The 19,294-nt window shown below is 40.1% G+C and overlaps 1 protein-coding gene across 1 annotated transcript; it reads left to right on the forward strand.

Annotated features, from left to right (window-relative positions):
- The first annotated feature begins 1,151 nt into the window (after nucleotides 1-1,151).
- Nucleotides 1,152-18,963, forward strand: uts2r2 (urotensin-2 receptor 2). The gene is made up of 9 exons (XM_034569933.1): nucleotides 1,152-1,641; nucleotides 2,662-2,888; nucleotides 4,929-5,004; nucleotides 5,125-5,167; nucleotides 6,423-6,487; nucleotides 7,041-7,097; nucleotides 7,627-7,780; nucleotides 10,052-10,175; nucleotides 18,105-18,963. The coding sequence occupies exons 1-9, from the start codon at nucleotides 1,574-1,576 to the stop codon at nucleotides 18,239-18,241; spliced, it is 951 nt and encodes a 316-aa protein (XP_034425824.1). The 5' UTR covers nucleotides 1,152-1,573; the 3' UTR covers nucleotides 18,242-18,963.
- Nucleotides 18,964-19,294: the final 331 nt, after the last annotated feature.

Here is a 19,294-nt window from a genome sequence, read left to right on the forward strand (position 1 = left end):
GAAATATTATTAATCATCTGTAATTTTACTATTCATGTTCAATTTAACTAGGTAAAGAATTTCACAGCATTCTTCTTCTCCATGTATTTCAGTGATAAGAAAGAATGATATTTCCTGATTAAATATGTGGTTGACTATTAAGAACAGTGTTCTTATGTAAAAAAAAAAAATTCCAAGTATAATAATTGTAGTAATTGCTCACTCATGAGTAACATTTCCCAGAAATGAGAAGAAACTTAATGTTTTAGGCCATTTTTTTTTATTTTTACTGAACAATTCTAGTTTACAGACTCAAGTAGGGAACACAATCTTGCATATGGAGCACAAAGACGTAATATGAAAATGAAAACAAACAAAACTAGAACAAAGACAAACTCCTGAACCAGCAGACAATCATTGTACAAAGAAGAGAGGGATGTGTAGATAAAAGTTTGTCCAAAATATTATAATGATGTAAATATTGTAAATATGTTTAATTTTGTAAATAAATATAACAAGTAAGGTAACATCTACCTGTTTATGTCTTTCTGAATATAGATACAGGATTCATGGCTCTGATCAATTAACACAGTGTTGGAGTTAAACACATCAGTGTGAATGGTTTAGTGTGCTACTGTTCACAACAACACAACACAGCAACACCACAAAAAACATTAAACATGGGGGGATTGTGCAATGAACGAATTGTGAAACAAGGATTAAAACCTAAAATTTAAGAGACTTAAACATGACATTGTATATTTTGTATGTGACTTGCTATTCTCTGATATTGTCTTTATAGATAATAAGTAATGTTTACATTTATTTTGAAAACATATTAGGGAGGGTTTACTATTCTTCCATTTACTTTTATGTATATAATTTTTACTAATAATGATAATACTGTTGACCATGTTCGACACCTTCCTTGGGAGACCAGTCCATATCAACCAGTGTCCCAATGTTCAGCCAGCTGTAAAAAATGCAACTAAGTGGACAAGAAAAGTGTTCCATAGATTCATCCAAACAAAAAACAGATCGATCACCACCAAACTAAACCTTTTCCTTACGATTTCAGCAGCTGGATAAACATTGTTTATTATTCTAAACTGCTTTTATTTCACATCGGGTGGAAAAATCCATTTAATATTACTAAAGTATTTGTTTCAGGCCATTTTTGTCCCTGCGCTCGATGAATTGTCTCTGGGTTCGATCCAAATGAACAGTGTAGGTGGTTGATTACTTCAGTCTGAGCGGGCAAAGCAGTGGATCGCAGAGCGGCTGCTACATGATGTTAGAATTCAGCCCAGATAAACTAATCCAGGATTTTTTATACACAGACTGTATATAAAGATGAGATATGAGCGAGGAGCAGTGAGTGTAGTCCGGGGTTTCACAGCTGGGAGTTGTAGTTGAATTGTTAGTTTATTTCCCGGAGAGAGCCAATGAGCGGGCCGCTAGACTTCCACCCGGAAGTGCAGAGACTCAGGTAGTACATGCTGTGGGCTCGGTGCTGTGTGTGTTTAGTCAAGACAGAGAGATATCAACATTTAAACATCTTCTAAATGCTACGTAGCAGGAGTCCTGAGTCAAAATGGCGCTTGTGCGAATGAGGAACATGAAGGGCGCCAATGCCACAGAGATAGAAAAGAAAATTAAAAGGTAAGTGAAAGAAACGATGGTAGTTTCCTGTGTGATCTTCTGTCAGGTCCCTGTCATCATGCACAGGGAGGGGGACACTTTCCCCTGCACCTAGCTAAAGTCATGGCAGCACTGACAAGCTGCTACTGACACTACAGAGGGAAACCGACAGAACAACATCATGCTAATGCCTGATGTGTGTTTGTCTTTACTCTGCAGTGAATGGGACTTACAGCTGTTGCCAGGGCCACGTATCACACTGTCACTGACACGAATGACTTCATAAAAATCAGAAACATAAGAACACAGGCTCTTTAACAAACAGTAGGACGAAACTATAGAAACATGCTGGAATAGAATAAGAAATAAATAAGATCAGTAACAAATTAAATAAAAAAAATCTTTCAATCAATTCTGAAATAGATAAGCAGTAACAAATCTTCTGATGTGTTAACCAATGTATAGTTTAACCATACACAAATACAACCAAATATACAGAACTTGAAAGAATAAAAATACATTAATAAAAACTCAGCAATGCACACATTTTATGCATAGTTTATTATATGAAAATATATACGTTTTCATATAGTCAGAAATAAAAACCTCTAACCATATGTTTGTGAAAGGCTCATATCAACGTTTATTTATTGGCAAATTAATATATTGATTAAGCTCTAATAATAAATAAATGCTGTTTGGTTGTATTAAATATATCTATATATGAAAATACATTTTGACATTTTTTGTAAAATGTAAATAGAAATACACATCACTTCTGCATTGTTTATTGTGTACAATAAAAAATCATCATATTGGCACATATCAGCAAGCCTAAATGCTGGCTCATATTGAAGTAGTATAAAGTATAAAGTATACAAGTACCCCTTGTTCAGAATCCCTGATCTAGAGTGTGTGTGAGAAATTAGAATAAAGATAAAAGAACTTTCTGCACCAGCTCTTCATTTTGAATGTAGAATTGACAACACTGCTACAATCAGCCAAATGAAGGTGATCTGATCTTTTTTTTTGTCTTGTCAGAGGTAATGCTTTGAGGCAGGGATCTGCATGGAGGGGGTACCGAGGACTCGTGGCCTTGCTACTGTTTGTGCTCTCTGTGTGCGGGGCTTCTACGTGGTGGTACTTGAGCTCTCTGGACCGTGACGTTACAGAAACACTGGTCAGACGGAGTGAGCTGGTCTCTCCTCAGCCCAGAGTCTTTACAGTCGAGTGCTCTGAAGACTATGAGAACTACCAACGCTATCCAGGTGAGTCTCCGGTCCTTGCGCGATGATGTGTCTGGGAGTTAGCTGGCAACCATCTGCTGTGTCAACATAAGTGGGATGGGATGAGGCCAAACCTATTTAATGAAAAAAAAAAAACTTGTTAACCCAGTGGCACTTTGTGTTTTAAAAACTACAGTCAAACAATTTCTCCGGATTTCTATAACAGTTTCACTGTGAATCAGCGTAGAACCCACTAGGTGGCAACATAGCACAAGTCTACTTGATCATAATATTAGTAACAGTGAAGTTTTGACCAAGGGGGGACGGGGTCCACTGAATAATGTTTGAAACCTATACAATAGTTGTGTGGAAGCAAATAGGGACAAGCTTATGCACTTGAAATCTAAGGCACAAAACTGCAATAAGGGTCTAAAATACAAACTCCTTTAAAGCAACACTATGTACGTTTTACTGAGCAACAGCGCCCCCTGCAGCCAAACATGGTGATTGATTCTGTTGGGCTCTGTCTTCGTGTTCATGTAGATAAAAAACTAAGTATATCAATGTGTCGACTGGAGCTCTGATTGCGTGCTCCCACTCACTGAACTGAAACACAACTGAAAGTTGGATATTGCCCATCATCCCTAGCTGTAGCAAATACACCAAACTCTGTTGACAATTGCTAGTATTTTAAAAGTTTTAAAACGTTTGTCAAGTCAGATATATTTATATAGCACATTAAAAACAACTGTAGTTGAGCCAAAGTACTTTACAATCATGGCAAAGGAAAGTAACAGGAGCGTTGAAAAGATATATGGTCTCCCCAAAATTGCCCAAACAATCCAGACTCAGATGCTCTTTTCAGACATGGAATATTTAACACTGCTGGCTTCACAAAGCTGCTAATAAATGGGTCAGTCCCACACACAGTGGTATCCAAAGATCGTCACTGCCATTTTCAGACAAGACAGGACATTTACGAAAAGTGCTTCATACTGCTCGAAAATATTTAATGATATGAAGGAATAAGGCGCTCTGCTCTCTCACAGGTGTGTGTGTGTTTGTGTATATATGTGTCTGTGTGTGTTTACGCCATTAAAGATCATTATTAGCATGAGGGATGCTGACACCACGCTCCTCTTCTAGTGATAAATTCGTCATCAGTTTCACCGTTCTCGCTGTTTTATAACATCTGATTGGAGCTTCAGCTGGGACTCACATTGCATTCCTTATTTGCTGACATTCATTTATTCATCCTTGCAGTTGGCGAGGATGAAAGCTGAAACTATAAGTTGTGATTAGTGCTGTTGGTGTACATCTTTTTCTAGCCACAGCATAAATATTTATTTTTACAGCTGGAGCAAACAAGAAAAGATTCTCTGACGTAAAATGACCACACTGTTTATTGAATTGATTTTACTTGCGTCAGCGATGACTCTTCATGAGATATGTGTTGCTGCTGTAGAATTCAACAGCATTTAGTTCAAGACCTGTATGGATGGGCTAAAGAAATGTTACAGGTCTGAGCGAGTAACATTTCTGTCACAAATGTTACTGTTACTGAGCCCGTTAATAAATCTACCTCAATGAATAAAAACTGATATGTTTTGGATGAATGAAGCATCTTTAATGACAAACATTTCCTACTGCTTCCTATTTTTCCTTTCTTATCTTACTGGCAACTTTCTTGTTTCTCTAAAACTCCCAAAATGCATTAATTATATCACCGGTGAAATGAGAGGCAGTTTTGAACTTAGCAAAAAGAAAAGTACAAATTGGAAATTTGTCTTGTTAAAGATGTGGGCTGCTCAGAATACAAACTGTGCATCTCCAGTGTCTAAATAAAACACAGCAGGAGGCTCCAGCTTCGAGCAATACATTACAATTGTCAAGCAGCTGCAGAGAAGAGCTGAATTTTGTGGATTTAATGAACAGAACTCTGATGAATCTCTTACCTTGCACTTTCTTCTTCAGCTAACCACCGTCTCTCTCTCTCTCTCTCTTGGGCCCAGAGCCTCCGAAAGCAGAGGAAAGTGCATTAAATTGTTTTTTTAAACCACCTCTTGCTCATGTCTCTCCCAGGATGCACCCCTGAGACGTGTGGCCGTGCAGTAACAGACAGCGTGGTAACGAGGGAGGAGGCTCAGGTCCTCAGGAGGTAAACACAGAGTGCAGGGTGTCTCATCTCTGTCTCTGCCTCTTTGTTTTCCCATTCACTGTCCCCTGTCTGTGTTGTGCAGGTGAATATTTCTTTATGCTTTCTGTTTCTGACACACAGGTTGGCTGAGAGGGGGCTAGCGCTGGCTGGTTCAGAGGGAGGAGTGAGTACATCATAAATGAAATGATTGGAATAATATAATGATGAAACAGGGATTAACACACATTGTAACTCATAAGGGGTATTGGTCTTGATGGTTTGGATGTGTCCTTTCTCCATGTTACTTTATATGAGGCCAATTTGGTGGTTTTGCATGTTTTTCCCAAAATCTTTGCTCACCATTTTCCAAAATACAACATAAACACAAGTATGACATATCAAGCAGCTGCAACAGTTAAAGTCACTAGATCCAGGTGTTTATTTGGATCTGCACCAAATTGCACACACTCATAAATATCAGTATGTCATCCTGCTACGTAAAAAACAAACTGACAAACAAACACGGCCTGCCCGGCAGAGGTGATTAATGATCTTTATTTTTGGGGTCATTATTACATTATTGTATTGTAAACTGTGGTTGTATTCGGGAAAACCTTGTCAACTTTATATCCAAAAGGTCAAATGTCAACTTCGGTGTGAGATCACAATGTTCTGCAACACAATTTCCTAACCTTTGTTCAACACCATAACACAGAAACAGAAGGGCAGGTTGTGGTCATATATCCTACAACTTAACTGGCCGACAGAGGTGTAGTTCTAGCAACTAGCACTTCCAGCTGTAGTAACCCTAACCCTACCTTGAATCAACTCAATCTTATTAAACACTGTGCCGTGTAGCGTGTGGGTCAGTTTCTCCAAAGTGTTTAGACAGGACAACATGTGTCAGCATTAGTAACCACTGATGATAAATGGTAATAGGATCATTTAATTTTTGGATTTTCATCCCAGATTTGTTAATCTATTAAAACCAAACAGCCCAGAAAACCCATATGTGCCCAAATATTTAATTCTGACTCCCTGCTGTGATGGAGCTCTCTTGGCACTAGAGGGCCGGCTGGTACAATAAGCAGAGTGCAGACTTGATTTGCTTTCTCTGGCAGATGAAATGTGGAGTCCTGGCGCTGGCATGCCCTACGTCCTTGCTCTCCATCTGGTCCCCAGCCAATACAGAACCTATTTATGGAGTGTTAAGACACTTAAGTGAAGGGAATGGGAACAGCAGGGGGGACTTTTCTGGCTTGAGAAAAAACAGAGCAGGGTCCCCAAGGAGTTGACAACCAAGAAAGCCACAGAGGGAACGGAGCTGAACCATGAAACGATTAATGTGTCATGCATGTGCTCATCAACAGCCTGCTATTTATTTCTCAAGACTGATTTATCATTTGTAGTCATGTCTGTTTTAACTTTAACCCCCGCAGGCTTCCATACTGGACCTGCACTCTGGAGCACTATCGATGGGAAAACAGTTTGTCAACATCTACAGGTGGGGAACTACTCAACTCTTGTCTTCATTTGATTTCTCTCTAGCGATAAATAAACTCAATAAACTTTGGTAACAGTCTCACTGATGTTGGTCCTTGTGAGCTGTATTCTCCAGGTCCAGTGATCCATACAACCCTCATTCATCATTGCCAGCAGGAGTCTCATGATCCCTCTCCCTCCCTTAATTTCTCCTTCAGTTTCCTCCCATTTCTCCTTCCTGTCCCATTGGGCATCCTGCTGTCATCAAACCCTCAGGGACCATCAGGCTTTTAATCAGGCAGCAATCATTATAGAGCAGCCACCTCTCTTCCCTCCCTTCATGCCCCACTGGGGACTTCCTCATGTGAGGCATTCAGACGTTTACTATCTGCTGTGTTTGGATGGCTGGGCCCCAGTAAGGGCACACTATACACTCTGCTGTGAATCGTTAATTTATGCTAACAGATCGGACCCCCCCCCCCCCCACCCGTCTATGCTGTGTCTGTCTGCTCATGTGTCTCTGATTGACTGTGTCTGCACCTGGAACTATCTGTGGCTGTGTGATGTGCCCGCAGGTACTTTGGGGAGCTCATCGGGGACGTGTTCACAAAAGAGGATTTTGAGCTTTACAGGTGACATTTACAAATCAGTCATGCATTTAGTGTATATATTTTGAGTTTTGATTCAAAATGAGATACCTGACATTTTCTGAACTAGTGACACACAGTGCTGGTAGATGGTACTTTTTACAAAACTATAGCAAACTTAACTCCTTGCTAGGGCTCTCACTTTTTCCAAAAATTTTGTTTGAGTGAATTTGACATGACATGCAATTCATTCAAATATATTTGTATATCTTCGAATATTATATATATTAATGTTGCTAGTGTACAAATTTAATGTACAGAGTCTTAACTTATATCTATTCATTGATTGGGCTCATCATATATTGTGGAAGCATCTTGTAGGTGTTGGAAAAACCATCATGAGAGCCAACATGAAACGATTATAAATATTGACACAAACAATTAGGTAGTTCTAGTCCTAAAGTGTTGGGGCATTCTGTTGCTGCCCAAAGTGGCTCAGTGTATCACGGTTGATAATCATCCGTTCAATCGTTTCACCCTGACATGTTGTGTGTTGTTTTTTTTTCACCATCAGAGACGTACGTGGGCGAATCCAGGCGGTTATTGCTGAGACGTTTGATTTGGACCCCAGTCTGATGTACCTCACCAAGCCCACCTTCTTTTCCAGAATCAACAGCACGGAAGCCAAGACCCAACACGACGAGTACTGGCACCCACATATAGATAAGGTAAATCACAAAAACGAAGCAGTGACTCGTTATCCCTATAGAATAACTTCTAGAGAAGAACCAACCTTACAAGCAGGGTAGGGCTGTCACTTTTTATACGAAATTCGAACATGTGGAAAGATGTTTGTGTTGGAATTATAATGACCGGACAATATGTCAGAACCCAAACTGCTATTAACACTCGTGCCTTCTGTCATTTTTCGGACGACGCACACTGATGGATGCATTTTGATTATCTTCAAAATGTTATCTTACAATAGATTTGCTGATAATTTGCTAAAACACTGATCTCTGGAAGAAGTATAATTAACTTTTAGATTTAAAGCCACAGATACTTTCACTGAAAACATACATGTAACCCCTGAGACCAGAAGATCCCTTCTGGCTCTCACATTAGTTTTATATTCACTTCAAATACTGAGCTGCTGCAAGTTTTAGATCTTGCTGAACCAAGAATTACTTATTATTACATAATTTCTTAAAATAAGTGTTATTCCCCTTCAAGGCAGCTTCTTAATGTCCTGTGGCTCATGCCTCTATTCTGTTATGTAAATGGTTCACGTCATACACTGTTCCTTCTTTATAAATACCAGTGCAGTGCCCGTTCTACACCTGCCTGTTTGGAATGGACTGTTTGCTTGGCCAGTGGTAATGCTGGTTGCAGTTTTCTTTATTTTCCTGTAAAAGTGACAGATGATCAACTGGATTCTGTTATTTATTTTTTTCTTCTTTGTAAACCCATGGATTACAAACAAATAAATGTAGAAATAAAAAAATAAATGTAGAAATTAAAATGAATGAATAAATGCTGTGAATGGATATAAAACGGACTGATAGACCAACGCAAAAATGATTTCACTGAAATATTTAAGCAAATAGTACTAAGACTTTCTTATAAACATAAAAATACTAACAAAACTTCCCAGGAGTTGAGTGCACTGTGTAGAACTGGCACTTCACTTGTTGGAATAGAGCAAATGTGATGTGTGATTAATCTATCAACAAAAAATACTACTCAGACGTGTTCACAACAGGAATAAATTGCGGAGATCACGTGTTTTTTCATTTTAAAGCACATCAACAGCGGCACCGGCTCCTATCACCAAAAACTCTGTTGACATCTTTGTTGGCGTCTTCAACGTGTATGGCTCCGCTTTTTCTTCACGGAGTATTTATATTATTTAATTTTGTCACATGTTCAATGCGTCATTAACTCCCCCACTCGCTCAAAGTGAATCCAGCGGACTGTTCACTCATTTCAGATTCTGCAGACTTTAGACTAGGGGGCCAGGCGGAGAAAGTCCACAGAAACTCTGGAGGCTCTCAGTAGAACATTTGAGTTCACACATACACCTCCTCACACATACACCTCCTCACACATACACCTCCTCCGGAGAAATTCGGGGATCTCTGGAGCACAGTGCATGTCTGGAAGCGGCTTATGATAAAATGTGTTCTGTTCTTTTTATGTTCAAACAGTTAGTGCAGCACCATGAACACATAAAGCACCTTTACAATATGAGGAAGATAATCTTCACATGTTGTACAAAGTGGTCACGATGCAGCCCTGCAAAAGCTTTTTGTAGCTGGATGAGATCCAGCGGTGACACTGTAAGTGCACACGACTGTTGTAGAGCAGGAGCCAAAGTTACAAACAGGTGCTCAAACAAATGAGTCTTTTACTTTCAAAAAGCAGTGCAGCTGAGAATGAGATAACCTGACTTTTAGTCCCCAGTAAATGTCAAGCTCCAAAAGCACTAGATTCTGTGTTTCTCTGTGCTCCACAGCATCTCTCCATTTGACTCAATCTGCCTTGTATCTGCTTGTTTGTAATGCAGCTTTCTATGATAAACTGTCACCGTCCCAGCCCAACCTGAGATTACCCTGATAATGTCATTGTGATGACTTGTTAGAATGAAACCTCCAAACATGTTTTTTGTGTTGGCTATTTTCATCGGCTGGATAGTACTCCCCATGAAAAGTTTTTTGACAATGATAACCAACTACTCATCAGTATAATTGTGATGTTTTTTTAAATAGCACACACACACACACACACACACACACACACACACACACACACACACACACACACACACATACACATATATATGAACATGTTATCAGTAATAACAGTATACTTTAGCTGCCAGGCATCAGGATGTTAGTCTTGTTCAGATACAGAGAGCAGCCAGCAGACAGTATTATGTGGAGAAGGTTACTCTGTAGTCCTGATTATCTCAATGCAGATACTGTCTTCCTCTCTCACAGGTAACTTATGGCTCTTTTGACTACACCTCTCTTGTATACCTGTCTGACTACGGCGTTGACTTCACTGGAGGACGATTTATCTTCATGGACCAAAATGGAAATCGGACAGTGGAACCTCGGGCAGGTAACTATACTACGAAAACTGCCTAACGCAGTGTCACACAGTGCTTTTTTTCCCATTCAGCCTTCAAAGACTGTGATTTGTGACCTTCTGTAAGGAAAGATACTGTAAAACCAGACTACCAGTAGTAACACCTGGTGACCCCAGGCTCCAGCCATTTAAGCCTGTTAATCCAGTCATAGAATAAGTGGTGAATAGATAGAGGATGTCCTTATCACAGCCATGTTTAAATTATAATTGCTGTACTCAGCTGAATTAGTATAACTGGAGGTGGTTGTAGCACTCAAACATGTGTGGCAAAGAGTTCATAATCCTCTGCAAGTGGGGAATCAGCAGTACAGACTGCTGCACAGGCTTAGGGGACTATAGGCTTTACAATTCTTATGGTACCCTGTGGGTTAGCCATAACGGCATCTTGATCTCAGGTGGCTTTTGTGTGTTAATGCATTCTGCATAGACCAAAAATACAAGTATAATAAATGGATATTTTAAAGCTACCTGTGCAAAAATAAATTCTGGAGGAATCAAGGGAACTTGAGGCAAACGTGAGGGGAAATTGGATTAGTTCTCTGGGGAGAATGACAGTGCAACATCTTTGTAACAGATGTTGTAGCCAAAGCTCAACTAAATGGAACAGACCACCACAACATGCAAAGGACAAATCTACAGTAGAGGGGAAATGTGTAAACATAGATGTTGTGTATTCTTGACTTTATCTGTAATACCATGTTTTCTCACCTGACAGTCTGGACCAAAGTTTATGACTTTGTTACATTGTTTTTACATTTGATACAGTTAGGTTTGGTTTCACATTGCAATTTAGGAAGTGGACTAAAGGCTTTTGTATCCGTGTCCTGTCTTCATTGTTGAGGAATTTTTGCCACTATAAATTAAGTTTTAATGCATATTATACATTATATCTATACACCATTAAGAGAATAGTGCCTGTCTTATTCCACAGATACTCCCTTCTCTCTCTAAGCAGTACACAAGGTCAGGTTATAGATAAAGCACCAACCAACAGTACATTGTAGTGTCTACGCTCAGGGACTTTCATATCTTACTCAGATGCGCCAGACAGAGATAGTGGCAAGACGTTAGGACACAGCGTGATTTAGGAAAGCATATTTAGACTGAACTATCCAATAGGATGCGAACACCTACATGTAACATAGAGAGTGACAGCAATTCTAGCCATTCATTGATGTGCTGTTGGAATTGGTGACGCACAGTAGAGGAAGATATACTGGGATGTAGGGGGAGACATCTTCAGACTCTGGGGTGACAATTTCTCATGTTACTCTGTTGACATTTGTATATAGTTCCACCTTCAGTTCTCCTTGATGCATAAAGTCTACATTAAAACCTCCTGCATTAGACATCAGCTGCTGCCTGAGTTCTCCTTTCACCAGCTTCCAGAAAACGTCCATAACATTCATCACCTACTTGGGCTGCGTCTACCTATACTTGGCATTAATTGGTTTGTAGATTGGTGTGTGTTTGATGTCGCTGTGGTTTTAATTCGGCTATTGTATTCGCTAAACTATTTGAAGGAAGTGCATAGAAAAAAAAAATCTTTTTATTTGAATGGAGGAATTTAATTGACCTGTTAATTTCATTGCCACTGTAATATCATTATGGTATCACTACCAGAAAATGTAACATCCTCATTGTTAAACATTATAAATGATCAGAGACAAAGACTACCAGCAATCCCGCAAGCAGCTCCTGTGTTTTTTCCTTCATCTTTTATTAAATAATAATAATAACTTGAATTTATATTGCGCCTTTGAAGAGACCCAAGGACGCTTTACATGTCTCAGTGGGGATAAAAAGAAAAGAAAGTAATTCACACAAAACAGGACAGAAATAGACTGAGCACCAATGGCAGGGTGGAGTGTTAACTGAAGCCAAAGACCTTAGTGAACAGGTTCTGTTTGAGGAGTTTTTTGAAGCCGTCCAGAGATGCAGCATTGCGGATTTCAGTGTCCCTCCCTTCCCTTTGTCTCACCCCATTGTCCTCAAATTCAACTCCTCTGCTACTTGCAGCTTCTAATCAACGCCAATTCACAAAAAGCAATCCTAATCCTTCACTTTCCTCTCTGATAGCTTTTTTTTCTTCTTTTTGCCTCCTTCACTATGCCATCTTGACTCCTATCCATCAAACTCCCCAATTGCCAGTACGACACCAGACTCTTGCCCAGTCAGCAAGCAACAGTGAACATGATAAGACCTAGTATTAACATGTATCCTGAGTGATACGATCATAAACGGTCAGGACTGAAGTTTAAACCAGGTCAGTGACGCATCCCTGGCTGCTGTCTTGTGATGGAGCGGTACAGGACGCTGACTGAAGGACATATAGAGTGACTGCGGCATTCAATACCGCCTCGTCTCCTGAGGCAGACTTGTGTGAATAGTGTAGCTGTCTTGCATTAGTGAATGGAGAACAACCTCCAGAGAACAAGGAGAATAATGACAGCGTTATCTTCAGCCAAATGCAACCTGCTGGGTGAAGAAAAAAAAAAGGGAGGGAGCGGAGTAGGACAAGTCCCTTTAAGGTCCTCCTGGATAGATTTCTAATTCTCAGTGGGCTTTGGAGCATGCTCCTGAATCTAAATCTGACAGACCTGTCAGAGCCACTGGTGCAACCTAACCACTGTGATCCCAGCTGTCACTGGGGGTTTTATTTAGAGAAGTGCATCAAGTAGGATACACTGCAGAAACTCATGCATAATGCATCAATAGCCAGATTCATTTACTTTTCTCTTTGGGCCACATGCTGGGCAGTTGACAGACAGGTTTTGACTTGGTGAGAATCTGATTCTAATATCTTGATGGATGATTAGTTTGCTGAGAGGTGACAGCGATGAATAAGGTGTAATTATAGCACCAGGAAGACAGTCGGGGCCTGGCTGTCGGTGAGAGCAAATGTCAAGAATGAAATGCCAGTGAACAACAGGAAGACCGTGAAAATAAGGAAGAAGAAAAAGAGTTGGGTGATAAGAAGAGAGTGAGAAGGATGACCGTTGGATTTGTTGAATGTGAGAGCGTCCCCTGAAGGGCACGGAAAGGCGCAGGGTGAAGGGTGGTCACAGACCACCCTTCAGAAAATGGCTGGGAGATAGATAAAGTGTAGATATGCGATAAAGAGATAGGATGTTTGGCTGGGAATGGCAGATACAAACAGAGCAATTGAAGGACAGAGAGCGAAAAAACCTCTTCTACCTGTCAGAGGAGCCAATCGGGGGGGGGGGGGGGGGGGGGGGACCTGCCAGCTCAGACAACCACAGGGGAATTAGATAACCTCAGCGGGGCTGCCACACCAGTAGCTTGACCTTGGTGGCCACACGCCTGCAAACATACACTGAATACAAGGAAAATGTGTCTGGACGTCAAGACTACTAGACACATCACAGCTGATGCCTGCAAATGGTCAAAATGTATATACCCTGACTTTCAGTTCATAGTAGCTCGAAGACACTAGATCCGACACTTCCCACAAGCACACTTCATATGTCCTTCATACGTGGCACAGGACACATTTGGGTGTTCCGGACCATCGTGGTGAAGATAAAGCTGAGCTGGAAAGCAATAGTCTGGGTTTACCAGTCGATCTTCGTTTCGACCCTCACCTGTCACAATGAGCTTTGGGTAATGACTGTAGAGAACGCTGATACAAAACGGCTGAAATTAGTTTATTTTACATTACTTATCATTATCTGATGCTTTGATCCAAAGAGACTTCCAATAAGTGCATTCACTTACTGCCACGGTGACCTGACCTCCGATTGACAAAGCTCCTCCATAACCACACCAGACATTATACAACTGTTTTCACAAGCTGAGATGGACTCTACACAATCAGTCACTTATCAAGGCAAGAATGAAAAAGGCTCATCAGAGTTTCCAAAACCTATTGTTTTTTTCAACCAACAATTAAAAATCAAAAGCTTTTCTATAAACAATTAACTATGAGCAGAGAAAAATTGCAGATTCTCACTGTAGCTTGTGATTGTTAAGTATTTCTTGTCATGCTAACAATTTAACTTTTGGCCAAACAAATTAATTTGCAAAGGCCATTTCTTAACTCCTGCATCGATTACTACCACGTAGCGTCTGACAGTCTCCTTCATCATGACCTTTTCTGGCCTGTTAAATAAGTTGAAAAGTGTAAAACCATTGGAAGGAGAGTTTATAATGTCACCTGCATGTGTGAGAACCACCTTGGGATGGCAGCGTGCCAACAATGTGCCTAACACCAATCATCAGTGTCTAGATCAGCACAAGTGCATTTGCTATTGAAACAACGCAGGAGCTGGAAGAGAAGATGACGATTGCATTGGTCTGAATCTAAAGACGTTTGTGTTGTGCGTGGTCCTGCTTTGCACCGGGTGTCAGTAGCGCCCTGGTGCCTCAGCACTTTATTATTGACCTTCTACTGCTTGTTAGCGGACATTCTCCTGTTCAGTCCCCAGACCAGCATTCCTCACCTCATTAGACCTGGGTGGGAAAAGTGAAAAAGCCCTTCCCTCATCAACACCATCTTGAGAAAGGCCCTTAACGCCGACTTATCTGCCTTTAATCATCCTGGCCCCCCCCTGGGGACATCATACGCCCTGCGGGATTCATCCTCCACTAATTAATTATGAGGCTGTGGGAGGGATCAATACATCGATTGGACAGTCTGTTGATTTGCTGTGCACTTTGTGTTGTTTACTGGCGTCACACATCGTTTAACACATTGTTTGCATTGCACACTCGTCCTGATGGGGTCAGTGATGATAAAGACCTTGTTAAGTCCAAGTCGGTGATGTGTTTGTACAAACACTATAAATAGACCAGAGGAGTGACTCAAACAGCAAGGCTGTGTTAAACTGATGACAAGTAGTTTCTCAATGATTGCAATTACCAAAGAAACTCAGAAGGTAACAGTTATTGAACACTTTTGGTTAAGTGCTCGAACAGAAGCTGTAGTGTCAGTCAATCAGTGTTTCAATTACTGAGGTTTAGTTTGATCAACTTCCTGTTGAAAAGATTAGATCACTTGAGACAGGTAACATTTCTGCACCCAGCAGTTCTTTCTCTGCCTGTGCACCTGGTGTTGCTCTTCAGTTCATCTTCTGTTCACTTCAAACTAACTGACATGTAACATGAATTTACTGTTGTACAAATGGAATTTTTTTTTTTTTTAAAGCCCAACTTGAAAATATTATTGTTTGACTTAAGTTATAAACTATTACTTACATGACAATTTCTTATTGACAATCGAAAAAAATGCATTATACCACAATCAAGGACTTTTGGGATATAAATGATCATTTTTGTCATGAGGACGTGTAGGAAAAACAACATAGTACTGTTGCATTTGAAAAGTGAAAGAAACAATCCTGTGTTTCAGTTCAAAATAAAAGTACCCTGAAACAACCTATTAAGTAAACAGAACCACACTCGCTCCTGTATTATTCATGATAACTGTTGCAAAAGATCCAGCATGTGAGGAAAGACTGCAGCCAATCAATCCCACCCACATAGTTTTTTATCGTATCGAGTTAAAGTGGCTTCAGAAATCCAGTATTGCTGGCGTTCATGGTTTTTTTTTAACATATGAGATGTGTTTTCAGTCTCCACTCAGCTCATTTGACCAAGAAAGCTCAGATGAGACATTACATCAGTGCACAGCAGATCAGAGGATAAACCAACTTTGGTACAAGTACTAATTATGTATATCCTTAACTTTTTATGCTAATTGCCTTGATCACATATATTATTGCCAATTACATAGACATTTAAATTTTCAAATTTAAAGTTTAATAAATATATCTATATGCAATGAAGAATTTCAATATAATTTCAATCTTTCTTTACAATGACTTTATCGATATACAGTACAGAAGTGTATTGCTGCCACGGCAGAAAAATAATGTACGTTATTCTGTTATAACGTAAAACTTCTCATGATAACTTAAACACAAAAATGTCCACATTAAAATGTGATACTGATTGTGAGTGTAAACCTTGGTAAAGTCTCTGTGAATATTACTCCATTGTGTAACCGCTAATCTGCTCTGCTGACTGAACCGAATCTGCTCTCTCTTAACGCCGCAAACATTTATATAGGCAACTCCGAGGGATTATATTTTCAAAGATTACTTCATTGTGCCGATATCTAAAGCTGTGTGGATAATTCCAGCACTTGAAAATGCCCTCCTTTTACAATGACATAAAACATGAGGACCAGCACTTATTGTCTTGCCACTCACACTGTTTTGTTTTTTTGCATTCATTTTCTTTATCTCCATTCTTTGGGATTTCAGTGTAAATTCCATTGTTTAACTGAGAGCACTGATTTCCCCTGACGACAGACACACACACACACACACACACACAAAAGTCATCAGCATTCTTTGGAGGGAAAATGGAGCAAACTAATTCAGGCACAGTGATTCCAGCTTTTTATTCACATTCACATAATGAGACAAATCATTGAAGAGCAGCAGAAACTGGAAGTTATGTACCAAGAGTTTGAAAATGTTTTAAATGTAAATCTTTTAATTATGGGATACATCAACAGACTAGACTAGCTATGTTAACATTAATGCAAATGTCTATCTGTGACTGAGCAGTTTGTGCAGTAGCTCATTAGCTGGACCAGCGAAGCAAAGCCTCGGATAAATGAAGATAATTTACCCTGAGGCGACCACATCGAACTCGCACTGTGTGTGTGTGTGTGTGTGTGTGTGTGTGTGTGTGTGTGTGTGTGTGTGTGTGTGTGTGTGTGTGTGTGTGTGTGTGTGTGTGTGTGTGTGTGTGTGTGTGTGTGTCAGTCCAAGAAGAGGATGGTCAAAAATATTTTTAATCAGACAAAAGAATGAATTTCAGCATTTGCTAAAATACCATCCTGGAATAAGTCGAGTGTGTCCTTGAGGCCACTTTATCTTTCTCCGTGGTTCCAGTTTCTTTCTTTTTGTGTTTCAAATTTCCATCAGCTCCACAAGCGAGGCTGCATAATATGTAGACATTGAATGAAGCCTTCAGTGTTTCGGAGGGATAAGCTTATTTTTCTGTCTTTCCAAGATTGTGACGAGAATATTATTACCACTGTCTTGTCTGCATTAAGTACAGAGCTGGAGTCAGAATGTGGCTCGCCTGTCTTTGTGTAAAGAAGAAGGAAAAGGAAAGCAACTAGTTTGGATTTGTATAACGCTAAAAATACTCCTAGCAACCCTTTAAATTGCTCTAGTTAACACACTACGTCATGTTTGTTCGACCTTTGAAGTGAAAGAGTAAATGTGAAAAACTTGCAATAGGTTGCAAAATAACGTGACAATGCTGTTCACATTCACCACTGGTTGTCAAGCCGTGACCCAATCAGGAAGTAAACTTAGGTGTCTTTGTCATTGCAACCCTTTGCAACAGTTTTATGCGATTTGAAACTAAAATTCATTCATGTAGCTGTAGCTACAGACTGCTTCCTTCTGTCTTCATGCTAAGACAGGCTGTCCTGGCTCAAACGCACAGACATGGGAGTGATATCGCTGTTCTCAACTTACTTTTGGAAATAATGTGATAAAGACATTTGCCAAAATATCAATTTATAAATATATAATAAAATGTTCTTTACTAACAAGTACATTGTCTTAGTTATTAAGCTTTAGCTGTGATAGCTGATGCATTTTTGTTCTTCAAATTTATTTTTGAATAAAGTTATCGTCTTGGCCCCCTGTCCTTATGCTAAGCTAGGTTAACTGTGTCCTGACCCCAGCTCTGATTGGAACACAATAATGATGATATTACCCATGTCATCTCAGTCTTAGAAAGAAAGCAAATATGTAAGCATACTGTATATCCCAAAAATGTTGAGCTCTTCCTTTAAACCATTATTTGGTCTCCTCTTTACTAAGAAGTGCCTCTCATTCTCCCCTTGCTCAGGACGAGTCTCATTCTTCTCCTCCGGCTCAGAGAACCTCCACCGCGTGGAGAAGGTAACATGGGGGACGCGCTACGCCATCACGGTGTCCTTCACCTGCGACCCTGCACACGCCATCTCTGATCCGGCCCTGCCCTGAGGCACCCATGGGCAACGCCATTGCCCTCTGGCTGGGACAAACCCTGTAATGAGGGGAACAGGGGGAAGGACAACGGGAGAGATGTGGAAGGAGGGGAAAGAAAAAAATTAAAGGTTTATATTGAGGTTTCACTGCTAAACTTGATTAACTGTAGTTACACAACTTAACTTCTGTAATTTTCTATTGTTTTGTAAGCCACATGCTCACCCTTTCTTCTGGAGAGGTGTTTTCTTATTTGCTACCTACCCATGTCTTTTTACTCAACTTTCTACAGCAACTGTTTTTTTGTTCTTGATTTTTTTTATCTCGCCATCTTAATCACTTGTATTAGGTGTGGTTATGTTCCAAGCAGGTTTCACACAATCTGCTCTTGATCATTTTGGGGGACGGCTTGAGCAGAAATTGCTTCTCAACTGACAACAGTCTCCAAGAGGCTAAAGTGGGATTGTGTGTTTTCTCTGTGTCTCCACGTGTTTCTCATTTTGAGGCGAGCTGTCATTTATGTGAAGAAGAGATATGGATCTGGAGACTCTCCTATAAAATCAACCTTTCATCTCAGAATCCCAGCTCAAACTCGCCTCCACCCGAGGAACACAAGGTGTTTTCTTCTAAGAAGAACCCTCTCCTTCTGCAACAGTGATTGCTGCTTCGACTATGTTTCTATTTACTTCAATGTGGTTGGTTGAGAACGGTTTGAAATAAAATACTGTCAGAACCTGAAATGGCCATGTCTCTTTGATTTCAGCTTTTCAATATCCAGACTAATGTTTAGATCGAATTAAATGAATCCATATAATCCGTATTGATTGGTACTGTCTTATAAACCTTTCTGTTGTGATCCAGACAGTTGAACTGCGGGAATGAATGGAAAACTGTCAGGCTGCAACTGACCAGATTCAATCAGTACACACACATGTTGTACAATGTGCACACACCATACAAAGAGACACACTGAGTGGAAGTAAGGCTCTGTGGTGCAATAGATAGTGCATTGGATTTCTATACAATAAGGCAAGTAATTCAAAGGTTGTGGGTTTGAGTCCCACCGGAGTC

This window comes from Hippoglossus hippoglossus, chromosome 19 (genome assembly GCF_009819705.1).
Source record: "Hippoglossus hippoglossus isolate fHipHip1 chromosome 19, fHipHip1.pri, whole genome shotgun sequence".
Taxonomy (NCBI): domain Eukaryota; kingdom Metazoa; phylum Chordata; class Actinopteri; order Pleuronectiformes; family Pleuronectidae; genus Hippoglossus; species Hippoglossus hippoglossus.

Excerpts from the sequence above, each read along its gene's own strand:
- uts2r2 (XM_034569933.1), top strand. The coding sequence starts at position 1,574 with ATGGCGCTTGTGCGAATGAGGAACATGAAGGGCGCCAATGCCACAGAG. Across the intron at positions 2,889-4,928 it reads GAACTACCAACGCTATCCAG|GATGCACCCCTGAGACGTGT; the intron begins GTGAGTCTCCGG and ends TGTCTCTCCCAG. Across the intron at positions 7,781-10,051 it reads GGCACCCACATATAGATAAG|GTAACTTATGGCTCTTTTGA; the intron begins GTAAATCACAAA and ends CCTCTCTCACAG.